Source organism: Notechis scutatus, chromosome 1 (assembly GCF_049901735.1).
Source record: "Notechis scutatus isolate UNSWTSFEM ecotype Mainland chromosome 1, rNotScu1.2, whole genome shotgun sequence".
Taxonomy (NCBI): domain Eukaryota; kingdom Metazoa; phylum Chordata; class Lepidosauria; order Squamata; family Elapidae; genus Notechis; species Notechis scutatus.
Window position 1 is genome coordinate 83620891 of NC_142009.1, and position 20310 is coordinate 83641200.

General features: G+C 38.4%; 1 protein-coding gene across 1 annotated transcript in view; it reads left to right on the plus strand.

Annotated features, from left to right (window-relative positions):
- The first annotated feature begins 4533 nt into the window (after positions 1-4533).
- Positions 4534-20310, plus strand: part of NOX3 (NADPH oxidase 3) — a 29832-nt gene continuing 14055 nt past the window's right edge. The window contains exons 1-7 of the mRNA XM_026680322.2: positions 4534-4675; positions 4861-4956; positions 5958-6065; positions 8146-8230; positions 12496-12641; positions 13656-13837; positions 14741-14870. Of these exons, the coding sequence (XP_026536107.2) occupies positions 4631-4675; positions 4861-4956; positions 5958-6065; positions 8146-8230; positions 12496-12641; positions 13656-13837; positions 14741-14870 (792 nt within the window). The 5' untranslated portion in view covers positions 4534-4630. The remainder of the gene's footprint in view (positions 4676-4860; positions 4957-5957; positions 6066-8145; positions 8231-12495; positions 12642-13655; positions 13838-14740; positions 14871-20310) is intronic.

Consider the following 20310-nt stretch of genomic DNA (forward strand, 5'->3'; position numbering starts at 1 on the left):
GGGGAAGGAGCTTGTGCACACAGAAAGCAAGAACATCCAAGGGAAGATTTGCCTCAGCTCTGAAGCTTCCATTATCTGTCATTCTATTATTGAAGGTTTTCTGTGGACACTTCCTCATAGCAAACTAGCCCATGGAATTGTCTTGCTAATCATATCCTTGTGATCTTTCCCTCGTTCATTCCCAGCCCATCATGGAGAGCAGCAGAAATTCATCTTTCACTGTTCCAGTTTTAGAACAGTGTTATTTTCTTTGTCATGAGAAAAGTACATCTTCTTTCCTTTGTCCTTACCACTTTCTATAAAGGGACAATTGAGAGCATTCTGTCAAATTACATTACTGTCTGGTGGGGAGCATTACTGCTTTAGACAGGAAGGCAGCGCAGAGAGTGGTGAGGATGGCAGAAAAGTTTATTGGTAGTTCACTTCCTTCTGTCCAGGACACAGGATATAAGCAGTGGTGGGATTGGAATAACTTAACAACTAGTTCTCTGGCTGGGTAGACATAGCCGGTTGGCTCATATGACTGGGTGGGTGACGTTACTCATCACACCGATCCCCGCCTCCCGGCCACTCACTAATTCCACCACTGGATAACCCTGCCCCCGCCCATTTTGGGGCTGTTTTTTGGGCGTTTTCAGGCCCAAAAATGGCCTGGAAAACAGGCCAAAAAACAAGCAGGGGTGGGGCCAGTTCACCAAACTGAGCAGAATCTTAACTACTGGTTTGCCTGAACAGTGAGAACTGGCAGCAGCCCATCTCTGCATATAAGCGATGCTTGAGCAGGACCCGCAGGATTGTCTGGGAGGCTACGTATCCTCTTCATGGCCTGTTTTCCTTGTTACCTTCTGGGAGGAGGCTTTGTGGTAACCGAACAGAATATCCAGATTCAGCCACAGTTTTGTCCCATAAATATCAGTCTTGTGGTCTCTCAAGTTTCCTCTTTCTGCTATGTATTCAAAATGGACAATGGTGGTGGTGGTGTGTGTGTGTGTATGTATACACACACATACATGTACACACACACACACACACACATATATGTATATATGTGTGTGTATGTGTGTACATGTGTGTGTGTTGTGTATATATAGTGTATATAGCATGTGTATATGTATGTATTATTTCTTTTGAAGTAGAGCTGGAGAAGCTTCTTGGATAAGAAGTAAAACATCTTCAAAGAAAAACCAGAAAGCCCAGTTGCCTCTTGAAAACGCACCTTTGGGACAACCATGACCTGGATGACTGAGAAGCTCCATAGACATTTTGCTACTCAAGCAACTTGTAAGGAGGACTGCCCATCTAGTTAAAAAAGCTACAGTGGTTAGAATGCAGTACTGCAGGCTACTTCTGCTGACTGCTGGCTGCCTGCAATTTGGCAGTTCAAATGTCACCAGGCTCAAGGTTGACTCAACCTTCCATCCTTTCATGGTCAGTAAGATGAGGACCCATATTGTTGGGGACAATATGCTGACTCTGTAAACTGCTTATTAGAGGGCTGTAAAGCTCTGTGAAGCGTTATACAAATCTAAGTGCTATTGCTATTATGATTCAGGATTCGAAAGAAATCAGAGGGTGCAGTAAAACAATATCATCCCAAAATGACTTTAGATAAAGAACAGTCATAGCTAATATGAGCTAAAGTGCCCATCACACACACACACACAGAGAGAGAGAGAGAGAGAGAGCATCTATATATAAGTAATAATAGCTTTATTATAAGTCACTCAAATAACATAAAAGACAGCATAGGATTTTGAGGTTTTCAGGTAAGAAAAAGAGGTTAGGAAAAGCAGGGACTTAATAGGCTAGAATAGGAAGTTAAAACACATCCCAGAAGAAAGCAAAGGCAAATCACTTCTGTATTCAGCTGAGAAAACTACATGGACAGATATCGAGGGAAATGCTCAGCAGTAAATTTTACTTCTATGGATGAAAGGCAATGGGGGGGAAAATACGATGTTGGCCCAGATGCAGTGAGAATAAAGTGGCAATGGATCTCAAAGGAATAGCTGCCTCAAGACTCTCAAAGTCTTTAAAAGCCTGTAATGTTGCATACAGATGACAATACTTTCTGTTTAGACTGTATGTTTATTAGATTTGAGCTGTCGCTTCTAACGAATAAAACACTGATGAACTGGCACGATTCCTACATCTGGCAACCCCTGTTTCATCTGCATTTCAAAATCTATTCTAAATCACTTTATGTTTGAGAGCGTACTTTACTTTTTGTTAAATAATATGTTAGAGGAGCGCCATTAATTCCTGTGGAAATACTGGATTCTTTCAGAAAGCTAGCATCTGGATCTGAATCAGATGAACTTCAAAGAGACGCTACATGAACAATTCTTCTTTGAAGTATACTTAGAAGCACTCTCATGGCTAGGAATCCAAAGCAGCCTCTGACTTTGCTGTTCTTGGAAAAATCCCAGTCAGATGCCTTTGAAAAAACAGAGAAAAAGAGAGAGAGGAGAGAGGGAGAGAGAGAAAGAGAGACTTTCATTTTAGAAAACTGGTGTCTGGATCAGCTGTACTTCAAAAGAGAATGTCTTGTGCAGCCTTTTTTTTCCCCTTTGGCTTTGAAGTATGGCTAATTCAGATGCTGACATTAAAAAGGGAAGGAGAGGAGGAGAAAAGAAGGTCACCCAATCGTAGCCGACCTTATTTCGCTTTCTCATTTTCTATCTCATGGTGTACAAAAGTTGTGGGGGAGGAGGAGGTATGTTTAAGTAGTTATGGATACCTATTACAGTTAAATAATAACTGTTAGTGTATAATGATATATTCATGTTTTATAATTAATGATTGATCATCATTTCATATGAAACCATCTAATACAAGACACTTTGTGGTGACCTAGACTGAGTAGTCTCAGCTTCAAAGAATTTGTAAGGAAAATATTAGAAACAATAATACATGTTGAAAGAATATGTGGTTTTTTCTATTCAAAATTCCCAAAGGCATGCCCTATAAATAGTCAAACTAAACCTTCAGCTTGAGGGATGAGAAAGATGCAGTAGCCTAACATGTGAAGGCACCACATCACGAAGGCCTTGTACTTCCTAGAAAGGTGAATCTGGAGTAGTGACACATTCCCCAGGCATTAGTGGGAAGTACACCCATTTCTGGTGGCAGTGTAAACTTTTGCATAGCTGTGTATAGTAAAGGAGAAAACAAAGGGATTTTCAATGAGAGAGAGGATGTGATTGATCTCTTTTGGCTCTCCTAATTAATGTTAACACCAAGATTAACATCAGATCAACAGTCAAGAAGTAAATAATACTGCAATCAAGGAACTGCCAAACAAGCCGACTGTAAACAGGCCAATCAAAGGACCCCAAAGACCCTCCCCCACCAACACTGCCAGGGCAAGCCACTAGAATATAAAATGAGAGCAAACCCCACTCCCTTCCAGCACCGGTGATGGTACCTAGTTTGGGTGAGGAAATATCTGCTAGTAAACAACCAAGGTCAGAGAGCACCAATGATCCCTAAGCTTCTGTTCTCAGATGGACCAGAAGAAACGGTCCATATCACTGGGCTTGAAAGAAACTTTCTTGCCTGTCCAGTCAATGTCTACAGAACAAGTTGAGGAGTGTGATCCTTTTTTGGTCTCCGTTGTGCTCACATGCATGTGCACACAACTTTTTTTGTGCTCACATGCATGTGCAAAAAGCTGCATGTTCTGACCCAGTCTCTGAAGAAAATTTAGATTCTTTGGAATAAAATGGATTTGTCACTTTTGGGATATGGCTGATTCAAAATAATAACTCTCAGCAGCATCTGGCCAGCTAAGCAGAATAGACTTGTATAATATTTGAATGGGAGACCGCTAGGGCTGTGGGCTAGCCTGGAAAGTTGGGTGGGGGGTGGAAAAAGGGAACGTCAAACCACTTCTCTAATGTTGCTAAGAAAACTACATGGTAGTTATGAAGTTACCAGGATCCAGGCTCAGTCTGACCGGTTTACTTCATTATAACACATAGATATTAATATTTGAAGTGAGTTTGCTGGGCTTCAGTACTACTGATCTCTGCTATTTCGGTGCTCCAATTCAAGGCAATATCTTGACTAGGAAAATGGAGTCGCTTAGCTCCTACACCACATATCTCGACATCAAAGCAAGCCAGCTTGACTGAGCCATCTGCTGTAATGCAAGGGAAAGGAGCCTCTGAGCGCATGCAGCCATGTATAGAAACACCCCCCCCCCCCAAGCCAGGGGGCCGCTTTGATCAGTGCATCACTTTGATCAAAGCCTTGCTGAAGCAAAGTTCCCCCTTTCAAAACTCCACACAGCTCTCTCTGCACTTCCTTCGCATGCAGCTTGGAAGAAGAATTCCAGGGCATCTCTAAAGTTGTTATTTGCAGTCGTGTAGATGACTGCGAGGGGGGGAAGGCCTCATTGATTAGAATACACGTGATGTATCTTCCATGACTTGCTTGTTCGTTTCACAAATCACAAAGTCTCTTCCCCTTGGAGATTGACATCTGGTAGAAAGCTCTTAATTAGAATACCGTATCCCTAGGTTGCAGTTCTAGTGCTGAATATGCAGTGCGGGGAAGATCCAGAGGACTCAGTTGGCATTACAAGGAAATAGCAAATCTCTGCTAGTGCAGAACAAAGAAAATCAAGATGGGGATTTGGATTTTGAATGAAAGTTTGTCAGTTCTGCTAGTTGTAAGTATTTCATAATCAAGCTACTGATTCTGATGTCTGGAGGGGAATTCTTGATAAAGCAGGCTGTTCTCTTGTTTTTTTCACATAGCATTTGTGAATTTCTCAAAGCACTAAGGAAGACATTTCTAAACCAACAGGCTTAAATAAATACTTGAAATCAACTAGTGAAAACTTTTCTGTTCTAGTTATTGTGGTTGGGGATGAACTTCTACTTGTTCATTGACACATTCTTCTGGTATGAATCTGAGGACGCCTACCTCTACACACGTGTTATGTTGGGTGTGAGTAAACTTCTTCTAAAATAGCTTCTGGATCTTTTACTTAGCTCTCCACCTATTTCATTATGCCAACCTGTCCCAATACCCTCACTTACCCAAATTTCTACTACATCTTTGCTTCTATATGCACCTATCTCTTTACCTAGACCAATGTGTCTCAGACTTGGCGACTTTGTTTGCCCATTTTCCTGCATGCTGGTTGAGGACTTTTGAAAGTCGAAGTCCACACATACCTTAAAATTGTCCAAGTTGAGAAACCGCGGGCTAGACTTATCCAAATAATTGTCTTAAGGAAATTTATTTTAAAATTATTTCCCTTTATGCATCTGTGGCACTTTAAAAATACACAGTTTCTAATGGCTCATGAAATGCATCTTAGAAGGTGTGGGGTGAGAAAAAATTCTATCCATTATTTACAAATTCTTCATTCCCCACCTCAATACTTCTTAAACAAACCTTCTCTATTGCCTTCTTCCTTTGTTGCAGAGGCTACTTATTTTGTCTTAGTAATCGCAGAAATAGATTTTCTCTGTGGTTATTTGTTCTTAATGTGATACTTTTAGGTCTTCCAACAATACCAGTAAATCTTTCCACCTTGCTGCTGGTTGCCCTCTTCCTTTCTTTTTTTTATACTTTAGAGCCTTGTCCAGAGAGCTAGGTAGGCCTTCACACAATGTTGCTAAAGTCGGATTATTTGTTTGACCATCATAATCATAATGCATTGCCTTATTTGATATCTCTGAACTTAGTTGCCAGGTCTTAAGATCAGAAACGTGACTGCAAGATATTTTGCTGATAAAAATAATTGACCAACCTTTTTAAAAAAAAAGTTTGCTGTGCTGAACATTTTTGTCTCTTTCTTTTACTGTAGACCATATCAACCATTTCATCCAAGGTCAGCTTAGGAATTAAACCTTCAGAAATAAACAAAAAGAGATTTGATTGTTTTAGCATGTGAAATTCTTAGTTTCACCTTAACAGTTTTGGGTTTTTTTTGTCCCTAGTCTGCACTTGCATGGGCAAGAGCTTCTGCTGCTTGCCTCAACTTCAACTGCTTGCTGATCCTCCTGCCAGTCAGCAGGAATCTCATCTCCTTCCTACGGGGAAGTTTTGTAAGTAATATCTACGGAGATTCTCAGTCCTCCAGGTCCTAGTTCATCCCAAAGGTGCTTTTTCAAGAGGCAACTTTCTTGTTGTTCTTTGAAGACATTGTGTTTCTCATCCAAGAACTGAAGAAGCTTTTTGGATGAAAAGTGAAACTTCTTTAAAGAAAAACAAGAAAGTCCAGTTGCCTCTTAGGGAAAGAAGACACCTTTGGGACTTTTGTAAGTAAGGTTTAGTGATAGCAGTAATCCATCCATTGTCTTTTAAACTCTTATTGGTTCAACGTTTTAGTATACTTTCAGATTGTGTACTAGAAATCCCCCTTCTTCTTCTTCAAGAAGATAATCTGTAAGATTTAGTTGTAAATGAATAACATTGGTAAGTAGATGCTGGTAAGTAAATAAATATCTCTGGACCAGGAGCTCAAAAGGTGATTTTGGGCCAATCCTCTTTCTGAGCCCAACCTATCTCACAGAGAGATTATTGTGGGCATAAAATTTGAAGATCTCCTAAGTGAGCCACCTTTGGTCTTTTAGTGGGAAGTAAGGAATAAATGCAATAAGTAAAAGTTTATCGAAACACATGTTAAATGGAGTTGATGCATAATACTGGTTTAGTCCAGAGGGCATGTTTCAGCTGTATGGCAACTTCCTATCTTCATAAAACAGTGTTTTGAATCATAAAGTAAATATAATGAAGTTACAAGAGGGAAAAGAACTGGCAAAAATTATGTCTCCCTTCTTTCATTGTTACCTTTAGATCTCAATTTGTTCTATGGAAGGAAGAAACCCTTGCATTGTTGGAAAGACAAGTCTGGATAGACTTTGATTAACATAGTAGTAAATAATAACTTGCTTGTTGATGGAATGAAACAAGGAAAGAAAGATGCATGAATGTATCTGTTAGATATGATTATTATCACTTTTCATTATGGAAAAGAGCCAATTCACCAGGCAAGAGACACAGGGAAATTATCCATTGTGATTTTTATCTTGTCTCAGTTTATTGTTTCATTGTACCTTGTAACATTCATAAACGTGAAGCCTGAAATAGGGTGATCTTGCACAAATGAATAATGACCATGTGGACTTGTTTGCACCATATCTTCAACCTAGTTAACTCTCCTGGTTCAAAACAAAAGACTGCGGTGCTAGGATTTAAGGCAATTGTATAGCAGAGAATTCACAGAAACCATTCACTATTATCATTCACATAATTCTTTGGAAAAAGCTGTGATCCCGATTTCAAACTGGTTAAACAATGTAATGCAGAAATTGCATATTTGCCAGTAAAATGTAAGCGCTAATTGTGAAATGGAGGAGTTCTGGGAGGGAAAAATCTGCAGATAGGAAATTATTTAAGACATTTAGAAATAAAATGGACTGCTAAAAAGGTAGCCTTTTGTAACACAACTGTACAATAAATATATTTGTCTGCCTTGTGATGCAGTAGCAATTTTATATGGCTCTATTTGTGCTTTTAAAAATATGTTTTAAAGAAAAACAGCTGTAGCTTATATCAATTAAATGCATGGTATAATCTTTTTTCCATAATAGAAAGGCTTATAATTGTACAAAACAATTTTAACGAACAAAACTGTTGCATTTCCAGTATGCAAACAAGATATATTTTGGTAGTGCAACTAAAAGACTAACTGAATATTCAACCTCTAGGCTACATTCAAATATAAAATATAATAAGTTGTATATTAGCATCATTTACCTAAGAAGGGAGCTTTGTTAATCTATGGACTTTTCTCTCTCTTTACTCTGTATTTTTGAAGGGGTTGTACATTTTTGTTTCCATTTTTATCAGCTGCAGATTACAAAAAGAAAAAAAAAGGATAAACTGTGATTTATCCACATTTACAGTTCCTGACCAAGTCAACTTCATATTATGGATTATGTACTTTGCTTAAATAATTGTGTGAACAGAAACTCTATTTTAGACTGAAAAACCTGTGATCTCATTCTTTCTCATGTATTATGGGAGGGAGGAGAGAAATGAATATCACAGTTACTAAATTTAAGCTCAGAGTCATGTAAATGAAATAAACATAATTTAAAATACCTCTTTGTTTTCATTAAGTGTTGCAGAACAATACTGAGGAGACAATTGGATAAAAACATCACATTTCACAAGATGATTGCTTATGGAGTAGCTGTAAATGCAAGTAAGTTTGAAAACATTTTGCCTGCAATATTACTTGCTTCTATCTGGGATCAAACAAATTCAGCATATTAGCTGCATGCTTGAGTGATTCCACATACCTCCCAATGCTCAATTATTGTGGATCGGTGGAAGTTAACTTTGGAGGAAAAAAAACCCCTTAAACTAAATTGCCATCCCTGGAGTTAGCATTCAGGATTTCCTATGGCAATGACTTACGTTGTGACCATTTGTGAAGCCTCACCTGGCTTTAATGGAGTTGGAATTAATACAATTGCTTTGAAAATGGGAATCCCATACAACCCTTATTACCACCATTCTTTTACATTTCTATTTCTAGCTTTAATTGAAATAGGAATATTTGTGCTTTTTGTATACTATACATGTAGATTTTACTATATTTTCCAGCAGAAAGACAAGTTTATTGTAAATACAGCACAACAAAAATATCATACCACAGAGACAATGCAAGCATAAAAGGACATTAAGTCTTGTCTAATATTCTGGTATTACAGCCATGGCCAACCAGGTATATTTACGAAATTCACAAATATAGACAGGAGGACAATAGTCTTCAATGGTTATTTCCTAGCAGCTGATATTTAAGATATATAGTCACTCCTTGTTTAGTGACTACCTTGGTTAGCAACCGTTTGCAAATATGATGGTAATAAAAGGTGTTAAGCCCCTGGTGGAGACTGACTCTGAGGGAGAGGAGGAACAGCCGGCAGGGAGTGGAAGTGTGGCTCCCGAGGTTGTGGAGGAGGCTGGGGAAGGGCAGAGGCCGGCTGAGCAGTCAGAGGAGGACCCAGGCCCATCCCCTATCCATCCTAGGGCACGCAGGGGGGAGAGGATAAGGGAAAGACGTGGTCTACTCAGGAGGAGAGGGCCTTGATTCTCTTCATGGGATATAGGTGTGAGAACTGCATAAGAGTTTGGACCTGCGTGCTAGCAAACACTGGAAACCAAGAGTGCTTTATTCCTGGATGAGGTTTATCTTGGTTGGCATTCTTCCAACGAACTATACCTGGTTATCTTCTTGAAGTTTGTAATTAATTATCCTGGTCTGTCGTGGAACTTTCTTCAGTGTGGTTTGTTTTTGGTTTTTTTATTGCTTTGTTATCTGCTCTTTGAGTTGGACTGTATTTCTTTCGTTTGGAATGTTATTTTGGAAAGAGTTTAATCTCCAACTGTGAACAATTGAACCGTGAAGCCAAGTTGAAGGCACTAAAGAACATTTATTTACGTTTTGGTTTTTGTTACATTTGTGGGACATTCCAGATCATCACAAAAGGTAAATGTTCCCCTTTCACATACGTGCTAGTCGTTTCTGGCTCTAGGGGGTGGTTCTCATCTCCATTACAAAGCTAAAGAGCCAGCGCTGTCCGAAGACTTCTCCGTGGTCATGTGGCCAGCATGACTAAATGCCAAAGGCACACTGAAAGCTGTTATCTTCCCACCAAAGTGGTCCCTATTCTTCTACTTGCATTTACATGGTTTCGAACTGCTAGTTGGCAGAAGTTGGGACAAGTTAATGGGAGCTCACTCCATTACTCAGTACTAGGGATTCAAACCACTGAACTGCCGACCTTTCTGATCGACAAGCTCAACATCTTAGCCACTGAGCCACCACATCCCTGTATGATGGTAATAAATGAGAACTAAAAAAAATTCAACCAAATTTCATATCCCTCATAACAATGTACGCCTGAGTGAGAGTAACACAGGTATAGCTGTATGAGATAACTGTATCTGAATGAGACAGCAGCAAGTGGTTTCTCTCTCTCTCTCTCTCTCTCTCCCTCCCTCCCTCCTTCCCTTCCCCTCTCTCTTTCCCTCTCTCTCATGTTCATTAGCACCTTGCTTAATGACCTCGTTGATAGAATTAAATGAAGAAGTTGTGTTGTCTGTGTCTTAAGAAAAAGTAGATTGTACTTTGGCTAAAAGCCATTGATAAGCCAATCCTCCTTGATTTTGTCCAAAATTTTTACAGCCATCTAAATTGGTGGTTATCTGCACCTGATGACACCACCATCTTGAATAAATCATACAATATATTACAAATATCAAGTCTTTTCTTTGATCAGTTATGGATCATTTGCATTCAGTTTCAGTTAATAATGCCTAATTCTAACATTGTAAAAATGTTAAGGAAAAATATTATTTCTATCCCCATCTTCTATGCCTGACATGCATTAATTTATCTCTACTTTGCTTACCCTTACTCTCTTTGTTCACAGCTCATAGGAACATTTAAACAATAAGATGAATGTTTCAGTCATTTTACTAAGCAGGTGCTGATGTTTCTTGAATCTAATATGGCATAATTCCTGCCAGAATCAATGAACTGAATTTTTGTTCTTTGTTTTGCTGAAAACCTCAAAAGAGTATGGAATTCAGAATATGCCACAAAGCAATACGATGAGATGTTTCTTTATCATGGACAGCAATTTATCAATTTGCTTTCATCGGACAGCAATTTATCAATTTGCTTTCATATTCATGTATATGAATACATTCCTGAAAAATGTGCACACATTTCTTTTTCTTAATTAAGAAGTCATTCCAGGAATAGAAATCCATTAATTTGACTTATTTTAGTTTTCTCATGCAACAAAGTAAAAGTGCACCAAACTATGTTGGCTGTTCTTTCCAACGTAAGTTTAATAGGTTAGGTTAAGAAGTTATTCATAAAGTGGGAATTCATTTCAGTATGTATCACATCTTTTGTGTGTGTAAGTAAAGACTGATATATGGAATAACCCATTTATATTTTAAAATCTTGCCTGAGGTATATCCCAGACAAATGGAAGAAAGAGCCCATAGAAAGGTGTTTACACCCTTATTTACCAATAATTTTAAATTAAAGCTTTTAGAACCCAAATACCCAGGGTTGACATGCTCTGGATCCCATCAGTAAAAGAATGTCATGTTATGGCAACTAGGAGACATGGTGGATGTTTGGAGAACTATCCCTCCTGATACCACATGGCTATGATCCTAGGAAGATCTTAAAAACCTGGCTTATTCTACAGGCCCATCCTTTCCATTTTAATCACCAGTAAAGCTGCAGAGGTTGTGGCATTTTGACCACTCTAAAATATCATGGACAGGGAAAGGATGTCACATGAGAAAGTGGTGACAACAGAACTATCAAAGCACTGCTTCAAAAGACAGAAGGGTGGAACTAGAATGCGAAGCTCTAGAAAGTTTCAAGATTTGAATCTTCTAGCCTTCTATCTATGAGTTCCTCCTATTTACAACAATGTACAAGTACTCCTCAAATTATGACCATTGTTTTGCTTAACGACCACTGCAAAAAAAGATTGTAAAATCAGGTCAGACACCTTGGTGACCCATTTTATGACTGTCATGATTTACAACTTTGATAGGTAGGTTCCATTATGATCCATAAGTTGACGTCTACCTGTAAATTAGCAAGTGATTGATTATATGGGGAATAGTAAAGTAATTAATTAGAAAGTGACAAATCAGTCTAACAATTATCCAAGACTCACATGTTGTAATTCCTATTCTTTCTCTCTCAAATGCTAATTCTATGACAGTTGTATGTGTTTTATCAAGGATAACATAAAGTAATATAAAATAACAAAACTTAACTCTTGCTTCATTCTTTCTTTGCTTACTGGTCAGATAGCTAATGACTTGTAATTGCAGCTTATATAAAATATCTCTATAATAATAAATTATAAAAGTAGCTAGACTCAAAATAACAACAGTATTGGTGAATGTTTTCCCTCCTGGCAAATAATATGCTGAAGCTGGACAATAGCATAGCCAAAGAAATAAACCTTGCCTATCATGACTGTCATGTGTATTTCCTTGGATAGATAGATAGAGGGAGGGGGAGGGAGGGAAGGAAGGAGGGAGGGAGGAAAGGAGGGAGGGAGGGAGGGGGAGAAAGAGAGAGAAGGGGGGAGGGAGAGGGAGAGAGAGAGAGAGAGAGAGAGAGAGAGAATGAATCAGGGCAACACCATTTGGAAGAAGAGATGTAATAGAAGCAAAATAGAGATTGACATTAGGAACAGGAAAAATCATGGTGGTATTTTGCATTGCAAAGATAAATGAATAATGCTTCCATTCAGCAATGCCGAATAAACCTATGTGTTGTCTCTTAGTCAAGGCAAGAAAACTTTATCAGATGTACTGATTGACTATGGCAGGAAGATAGTCCCTCCTAAATTGATGTCTGGCATGTTCCAGTAATAATACATCATAATCTTTACTTTCTAAAACCTATTTTTATAGCTATTCACATCATTGCACATTTGGTCAATATAGAACAATTTCATCTCAGCCATTCAAAACAAGCAGGAGACTTGAGGAAGAAACTGTCTGGCATTGGTGGGAACCCAAACGAAAGCTACCTGAACCCCATCAGAAGCTATGACACAGTAGGTTCATTTTGGTGTTGGTCTTGTGGTTGGTTGGTTAGCTTTCATTCATCTGAAAATTTCCTATACTCAGAAAACACAGTCCAACTCACATCCTAAATTAACAAACAAATGCTGGGAGCAGAGAAATGGAAAACAATACATAAAAAGGGGAATCGAGTAGGGTCATTTTGTAGGGATATAGTAATCAATCATTCATAAGAATACCAAAATAAAAGACTTTGAATTGCCACTGCTATTAGTTGTTGATAATTTCTATAGCATATTCTCTTGAAACCCATGGTGACATATATTTGATGTGAGATGGAGAAGGGGAGAGAGATTATGATACCATAACAGTCTTCATGTTCAACAATCATTTGTCATTGTTCTAAAACCAGTACAAATGTACAGTTATTATTGCCAATAAAATAGTTTAGGCTGTCATCTTAAATTCACTTACCAGTGCGTAAGTTCCAATGGGTAGCCACATATTTTAAACAATTAAATATTCATTTATATTAACTACAAAATTTGTCCTTATTATGATGGCTATTGAAAATAGATTGTGTTTCAGATGAATCCGATCACTATACAGCATAGCCGAAGCAACATTTGATGAAATTCTGCAAATGCTACAGAAAGACATACTTCCTTCTGGCATATTCTATATTCCTCCTTCTGGAGGAATATAGAATCACACATATTACCTTTATTTACACTTATTCCTTTATTTGATAATGCTATGCTTTCCCCCTCATTAGTGTCTGCTTCATTAAATCTTGTTTGAATCATGTATTTTCTTCAGAATACCTAAGTATAGTATAACAGGAACTGCTAAGACAGTCTTGTTTCCTCTTACCATTTCACAAATACACAGAAATTGCACCCCTTGCTACTGATAGATTTTTACTATCAAATAGAAAATAGGTTTTAATATTAACGCCCCGGGTCTAATCTTAATTTTTTTAAAATTAAATTAATATTTTTGTTACACTATTAATCCAATATTCCTATAAACCATTTTCCCTGTAGAATACATTAGCTGAAATCCTGAGAAGCATAGCCGGAGTGACAGGACTCCTAATCACTGTGTCGCTAATTCTGATAATGACTTCATCTACTGAAACCATCAGAAGATCCTTCTATGAGGTGTTCTGGTATACCCATCACCTATTCATTGTTTTCTTCGCTGGCCTGGTCGTTCATGGTATGGGGTAAGTATGTACACACACACACACACACACATTAGTCACACAGCGAAATATTACTTTGAATGTCCAACTTACGAGGTGACCAGCTGGGGGTTATAAACTAATTCTGAGATCAAACCTCAACGTAAACCAGGACAGCCATCAATCTCAGCTCAGTTTCCTTCTGAAACTTATCTACATTATTATACATTATATATGGTGTCTGGTGTCAGCTCTGATGGTGCCTAGCCGCCATCAAAGAACACAGTGGCTGCACACTGTCAAAATTGACACCAGCCAGAGCATAGAAAATCTCAAAGTAGTGCAAGTTTGGAAGAAGTGGAGATACCTGGTCCATAGAATTGCCAGGAGTTGGAAATGACCAAATGGATATCATCATCATCATCATCATCATCATCATCATCATCATCATCTATGTCTACTATAGCACAATATAATTTTATTGGAGAGAAAAAACCCTATTAGAAAGGCTAGGACTTTTATATAGACCTGACTCAAATGTTTCTGATGTTTTAACAGATAACAGATCATCAGAGTTGGAAGGGATCTTGTAGGTCATCTAGTCCAACCCCCCGCCCAAGCAGGAGACCCTATACCATTTCTGACAAATGGCAGTCCAATCTCTTCTTGAAAGTCTCAAGTGATCCCACAACTTCCGAGGGCAAGCTGTCCCATTGGTTGATTGTTCTCACTGTCAGAAAGTTTCTCCTTATTTCCAGGTTAAATCTCTCCTTGTTCAGTTTCCATCCATTGTTCCTTGTCTGGCCTACAGGCGCTTTAGAAAATAGCTTGACCCCTTCCTCTCTGTGGCAGCCCCTTTTAAACTGTAGAAAGACTTTTTGTCCACAACAAAAGTGACATTTAAATATAAAATACTACTTAACCTGTGGGTTTTTTTTTTTCTAGTCATCTTATCCGTGGTCAAACCAATCAGAGTCTGCTGGTTCACAATGTGAGTTACTGTAAAGATCACTACTGGGAGTGGGAAAGATCAGCTCAGTGTCCTCTACCCCAGTTTTCGGGTAACAGCCCTTCGGTAAGAATTGCAATTATATTGTCAATACCTCATCCTTAATGCAGTTTACAGACTTGTAGCATTGCCTCTTACCATAGGAAAAGAGCTACAGAGCTGAGAGGTGTTATGTGACTCCCCAGAACATAGAATAGTAGGGTTGGAAGGGGCTCTGCAGGTCTTCTTGTCCATGTCAGGAGATCATATACCGTTCCAAAACATATTTCCTCCTTCAGATCAGAACTGTTTGCATCTAGCATATACACACACTGGGCAACACACTTTGCATCTAGCATATACACACACATACCTGGGCAAATCCCATTAGAACACTCTGAACTCCATCTTCAAAAGATGAGATAGCCCCACATGAAGAACAAAGGGAGCCCCACATTACCCAAAGAGAAGTGGGATTATAATCCATTTGGTGGTCCGCAATTTATAACTTGAGCAGGAAAATCAGCCGCAGAATTTGGTATTCAAGGACAGGTAGCAAAAAAATTAAATTTTGAATCCTAAAGATTATCTGCCAGCCTGATGCCTTTAAATAAGACGTTGTGGCTCTGCCCTAGAAATGATTGCATTCATCTCCCGCTTGCAAATGTGATTCTGGCTGCATAGTGTCTATAATCTTCCAACCCTTTATATGAAAGTAATGAACTGTGACTCTCTTTTATCAATGCCCATTAGGATGATTTGATATATGAAACAGCTGGTAAACTTATCAAACACAGAACTCATAATGCTGACACAAGCAGTCTGAATTGGCATTTAAATAGTTTTCATCACCATCTGAGTCATTTTTTTCCCCCCCAAAGAGGCATGTGCTGCAGTTCAGATCCAAAGCTGAAAAGGTCCTTCAGTGTTGGTGGCCATGTATGCTGGTTCTCTAAGTACCTCCCAATAGAAGTTATGCCTTCTCCTGGGCTTGCACTGAACAAAATAAATGAATTAAAGTATCAACAAGAGTGCATCAAGGTGTTTCAGAGAAGGTAGGAGCACACTGTTGGCAGCATTAGCTTGAAAAAAAAAAAGAGTGAGTTAGGATTTCTTTTAAGTAGGAAAATGTATTACCCAACAGCTCTGGAGTTTTCTTCTTCTTGTTGTGCCATATCCGTCATCGGACATTGGCAATCATGTTGGCGATCCTATTTTTATCAACAGTCGCACAAAAAAGTGCTGCTGAGTTTTGTCCAAATCAGTTCCTTAGATTTTGATGTTCTTCTTCTGCCTGGATCTCATTTGCCTTAAATTTTTCCCCGGAGGATTAAGTGAAGTATGCCATATTTTTCCAGGTGTCACATCACATGTCCAAAATATTCTAACTTTTGCTGTTTTTTTCACTTAATTTTGCAGTGGGGAGAAAAATAGTTAAGTTTGCCTTCCTCAACTTCTTAAATTTTCTTTTTTTCCCCCTGTGCCTATACTGCTGGTTGCCAGCCAACAAGATAGCAAGCTGCATGCCTGCCCAGTGATAAGCAAAACTCAGGCAGAATTTTTTACCAATATCTTAAAATAGCAATTGTAAACATAATCAAAAGACCTGGCATGGGTCAACATCAGAAATCCAAAGAACAAGTGACAAAACCAAAGGACAAGATAAGAGAAATAGTGGCAGGGAATCTAGAACTCAGGTAGTTCTTGACTTACAAAAGTTCATTTAGTGACCGTTCAAAGTTACAATGGCACTGAAAAAAGTGACTTATGACCATTTTTCACCTTTGTAGCATCCCCATAATCATGTGATCAAAATTCAGATGCTTGGCAACTGGTTCATATTTATGATCGTTGCTGTTTCCCAAGGTCATGCGATCACCTTTTGCAATCTTTTGACAAGCAAAATCAATGAGGAAATCAGATTCACTTAAAAACTGTGTTATCAACTTACCAACTGCAGTGATTCACTTAACAACTGTGGCAAGAAAAGCCATAAAATGGTGCAAAATTCAGTTAACAAATGTTTCACTTAGCAGCATAAACTTTGGGCTCAATTGTGGTCATAAATTGAGGACTCCCTGTACTAACAACCATGAAAATACAACAGAGCTAAGGCTTGAAAAGTTGCTCTTGGAGTTTTCTTCCCAGGAGCGAGGCCAACAAATCAGCCCCCTTGAGCCTCCACCTAGTACACAAAACTGTGGGAGATTACTCAGCATTGGTTCTTCTCAAAGTTGTTTCTTGGCAGGTCTCATCAATCTACAGAGCTCTGCTCTTGGTTGTTGTTGAATCATTATCTCTGTTTAGGACTGGGTGGTTGGATTTCAGAGTTTGAGAGACTATCAATGGGTATAGACAAGACTTCCTGAGGGCTTTCTGGAACTGGCTCAAGAGTGGAGTTGTTGAGTTTGCCACTACTACTGATCCCTAGATGCCTCTAACTCCACTTCCTTCCCATCATCCACACGATGGGATATATTTAATTGGGCCTTTACAACATGAGCATAACTTCAAACTAATGAATGGTCCTGCTCTAGGAAGAGCCTGAGGGTCCCAGCTGAAAGGACTGGAGATCTTCATTTGGATCATCTGCCAAAGGTTCTGCCCTCCTGCTATTATGGGATTCATATTTAGAATCTGTGGTGCCACTTTAAATAGTCTAGTTCAGGAACAAGCAACTTACAGCACTTCAGATGTTACCAAACAATACTTCCTAGCATCGTTCACTATTGGCCATGTTTTCAAGAACAGTTATCTTTTAACAATCCCTTAGTTTTGTATCGACTTACCCTTCTTTTTCTCAATCCAGAGAGTCATCAAATCAATGAAGTCCATGTCTGTGCCCATTATGGCCAAGTGTTTTCTTTTCCTTAATTGATGCTGGTTTTTCCATGAATTGCGCTCACATACCCAGAGTGCAGAGCCTGACTGTTGTAGTTAGCCAGCAGCAGGTGCGGACAGCTGAGAGCAAGGACTCAGATGAAGGGCCAGGACCATTAGGGAGTAGACTGCTGCCTTCAGAAATTGTGGGGGCTGGCAGCAGTGATGAGGAGGTTCCTGAGGAGCCTGTGCCAAGTGCGCGTGTGCTCAGGGCTGCTCATAGGAAAGAACAGCTGCAGCAACACGGGTGACTCAAGAGTAAGGCTGCAAGGTAATGGCCCCTCCTTCAAGAAGGTAAAAGCCAGCTGTGAATCAGACATTCTTTGTAGGAAGCAAAAACATTTTGAAACTCCAGTCTTGTGAACATTGCAGTATCTTAGTTGGTATTTGAAGACTCTTGTGTTGTGAAATATTTCTTATCTGTGATTCTTGGCAGTCTTGCACAGTTTTGGCGAGGTTTGTGCTTATCAAAGTTAATTAGTTTGCAGCAGCATTTTAACCGGGGATTCGTAAGATTCATTAAAAAGGTTTCTGTTCCCTTCAATTATTGTTTGTTTTATTGGAAAAGGGTTTGGGTCAGAACACTGGGATTAAAGTTAGCAGAAATGAAGTCCCCACAATGGTTTGCACTTTTGAGGGAAGTGGATTTGAGTTGCATGGGGGAAGGGGGGGGCGTGCTTCCAGGTAGCTGACACAGCCTTGGCATGCCTGTTGTGTGACCCCAATCTAGTGCCACTAAGTTGGCTAAGAACAAGTTAACAAACAGTTAGTGTGAATCAGACTCAACTACATAACCTGCAAGGTGAAAACTGGAAATAGTTTGTGCTAGAGCAAAACTACAGTAGGATGCAACAGTTCAATTTTCAGTATCATTAATTAAAATGTTCATCAAAAATTATTATTAACTAATTCTGTGACAATACTATGGTTTGGAAAGCCAATATTAATACTAGGGAAAGGGAAATGAAAAATACCAAAAAGAATACATGACTTTTTGGTAATATGTAACAGATGTAATCAATTTTATTTTATATAATTATGTTGAATAATTAAACAAGTTCACCCTGTTAAACTTAGAGCTAGTAGCTTTCTATTAATTGAACAAAATATTAAGGGATATTAATATTCTATAAATTATTAATACTACTAATAAATATTAATAATAAAAATGTAGAAGTGAAAAGTAATCCCTTAATTTTTTTAATCTGAGTAGAAAAATCTGAATTATGAAGGAACAGAAAAATGAGTAAATAATGGCAGTTTATAAATGATTAATCTAATTTTGTTTCATTTTTGATACAGACTAGAATAATTATGTTTAGGGTTCAGTTGTATTGTACAGTATTATATTTTTTTCAGTTCATATGTACATTAAAAGTAAATTTAAATCTATTTTCTTTGGCATAATCATTTTGCAATTTGGAGAAATTAGATTTTCCATATTCTTTGCTGTCTAAATATGCTACCCTAAGCTTTTTTCTAAATATTAATAGGGAATACTTAAAATGAATAGGCATGCTTGCACATCTAAAAAAACTCTTTTAAAAATCCTGCACATTCTATTATATCTAATTATCTAAAGCTGTTGTACTTTGAACTGAACAGAATTACCAGCTGATATATATAGTCAGCTAAGTAGCTTTGATCAATAGGATGATCACTATATATAACCATGAAGCTGCCATATCTGGAGATCTAAGCAACTTAATGCCATAGATTGGCTGAGTGTAATCACTGACAATAAAATAGCCTAATCAATTAAATAAAAATAGATTATTTCAGCGTAACAGTACTTTCTTGGGTCAATTTCTGACCGATGATAAATTATAGTAGAAAACGTTGCTGATTTTTCAGTAGAACCAAAGGGAGAAAAAAGTTTTCCTTCCTTAAACTGGTGATGCCCATTTCAGAAAATGTATTATGTGGGTTGAAGAGAACTCATGGAGAATATAGCTTTTAGATAACCAAACAAAAGTAGATATATTAGAATAGCTGTCAAGGCTCTTTGCTACAACAGAGTCAAGGCTGACACCTGCTCTGCAAGTTTCTCTTTAAAATATTTTTCCCCACCCCAGCATCCTAAGCAAAGAACTAATATGGACTGCCCCGAAACAATGCTACATCAAGAACATTGTGCCCAAATAAAATAGCAGCCAAACATACCAGTCCTGTTCTGTGGAACATTGCTCTTCTTGTGGTTCATGACCAATTCAACGTAGTAGGGTACATTGAGACCATCAATGGATGTGGCTTGACTAAAGGCAAACACTTTGCAGAAAGTTTTCTCACAGCTGAAATTATCTATGCATGTCTTTGTTGGTGAGTTTGTAATTCCTATTGCAGTGTGTGTGTGTGTGTGTGTGTGTGTGTGTGTGTGAACAAATTTTTGACCCCAGGGCAGTATGCTGTCCTTGGCTATAGAAAATGTTATTTTCAAACCTTTGAGGAATTGCCCTGATTTTCCATTGTTCATTTTCTAGCATGGATTGTATTGCTCGTTTCCTATGGCCATTAGCATTCTTGTCCCATGTGCCTCCTGATCCCTCACTCATCTGTGAATAAGATCAGGGTTTTAACTAGTGGTTAAAACAACAAGTAGAATATTTTGCATTAATTCACAGAAAGAGACAGAGATAGCAATAACAGT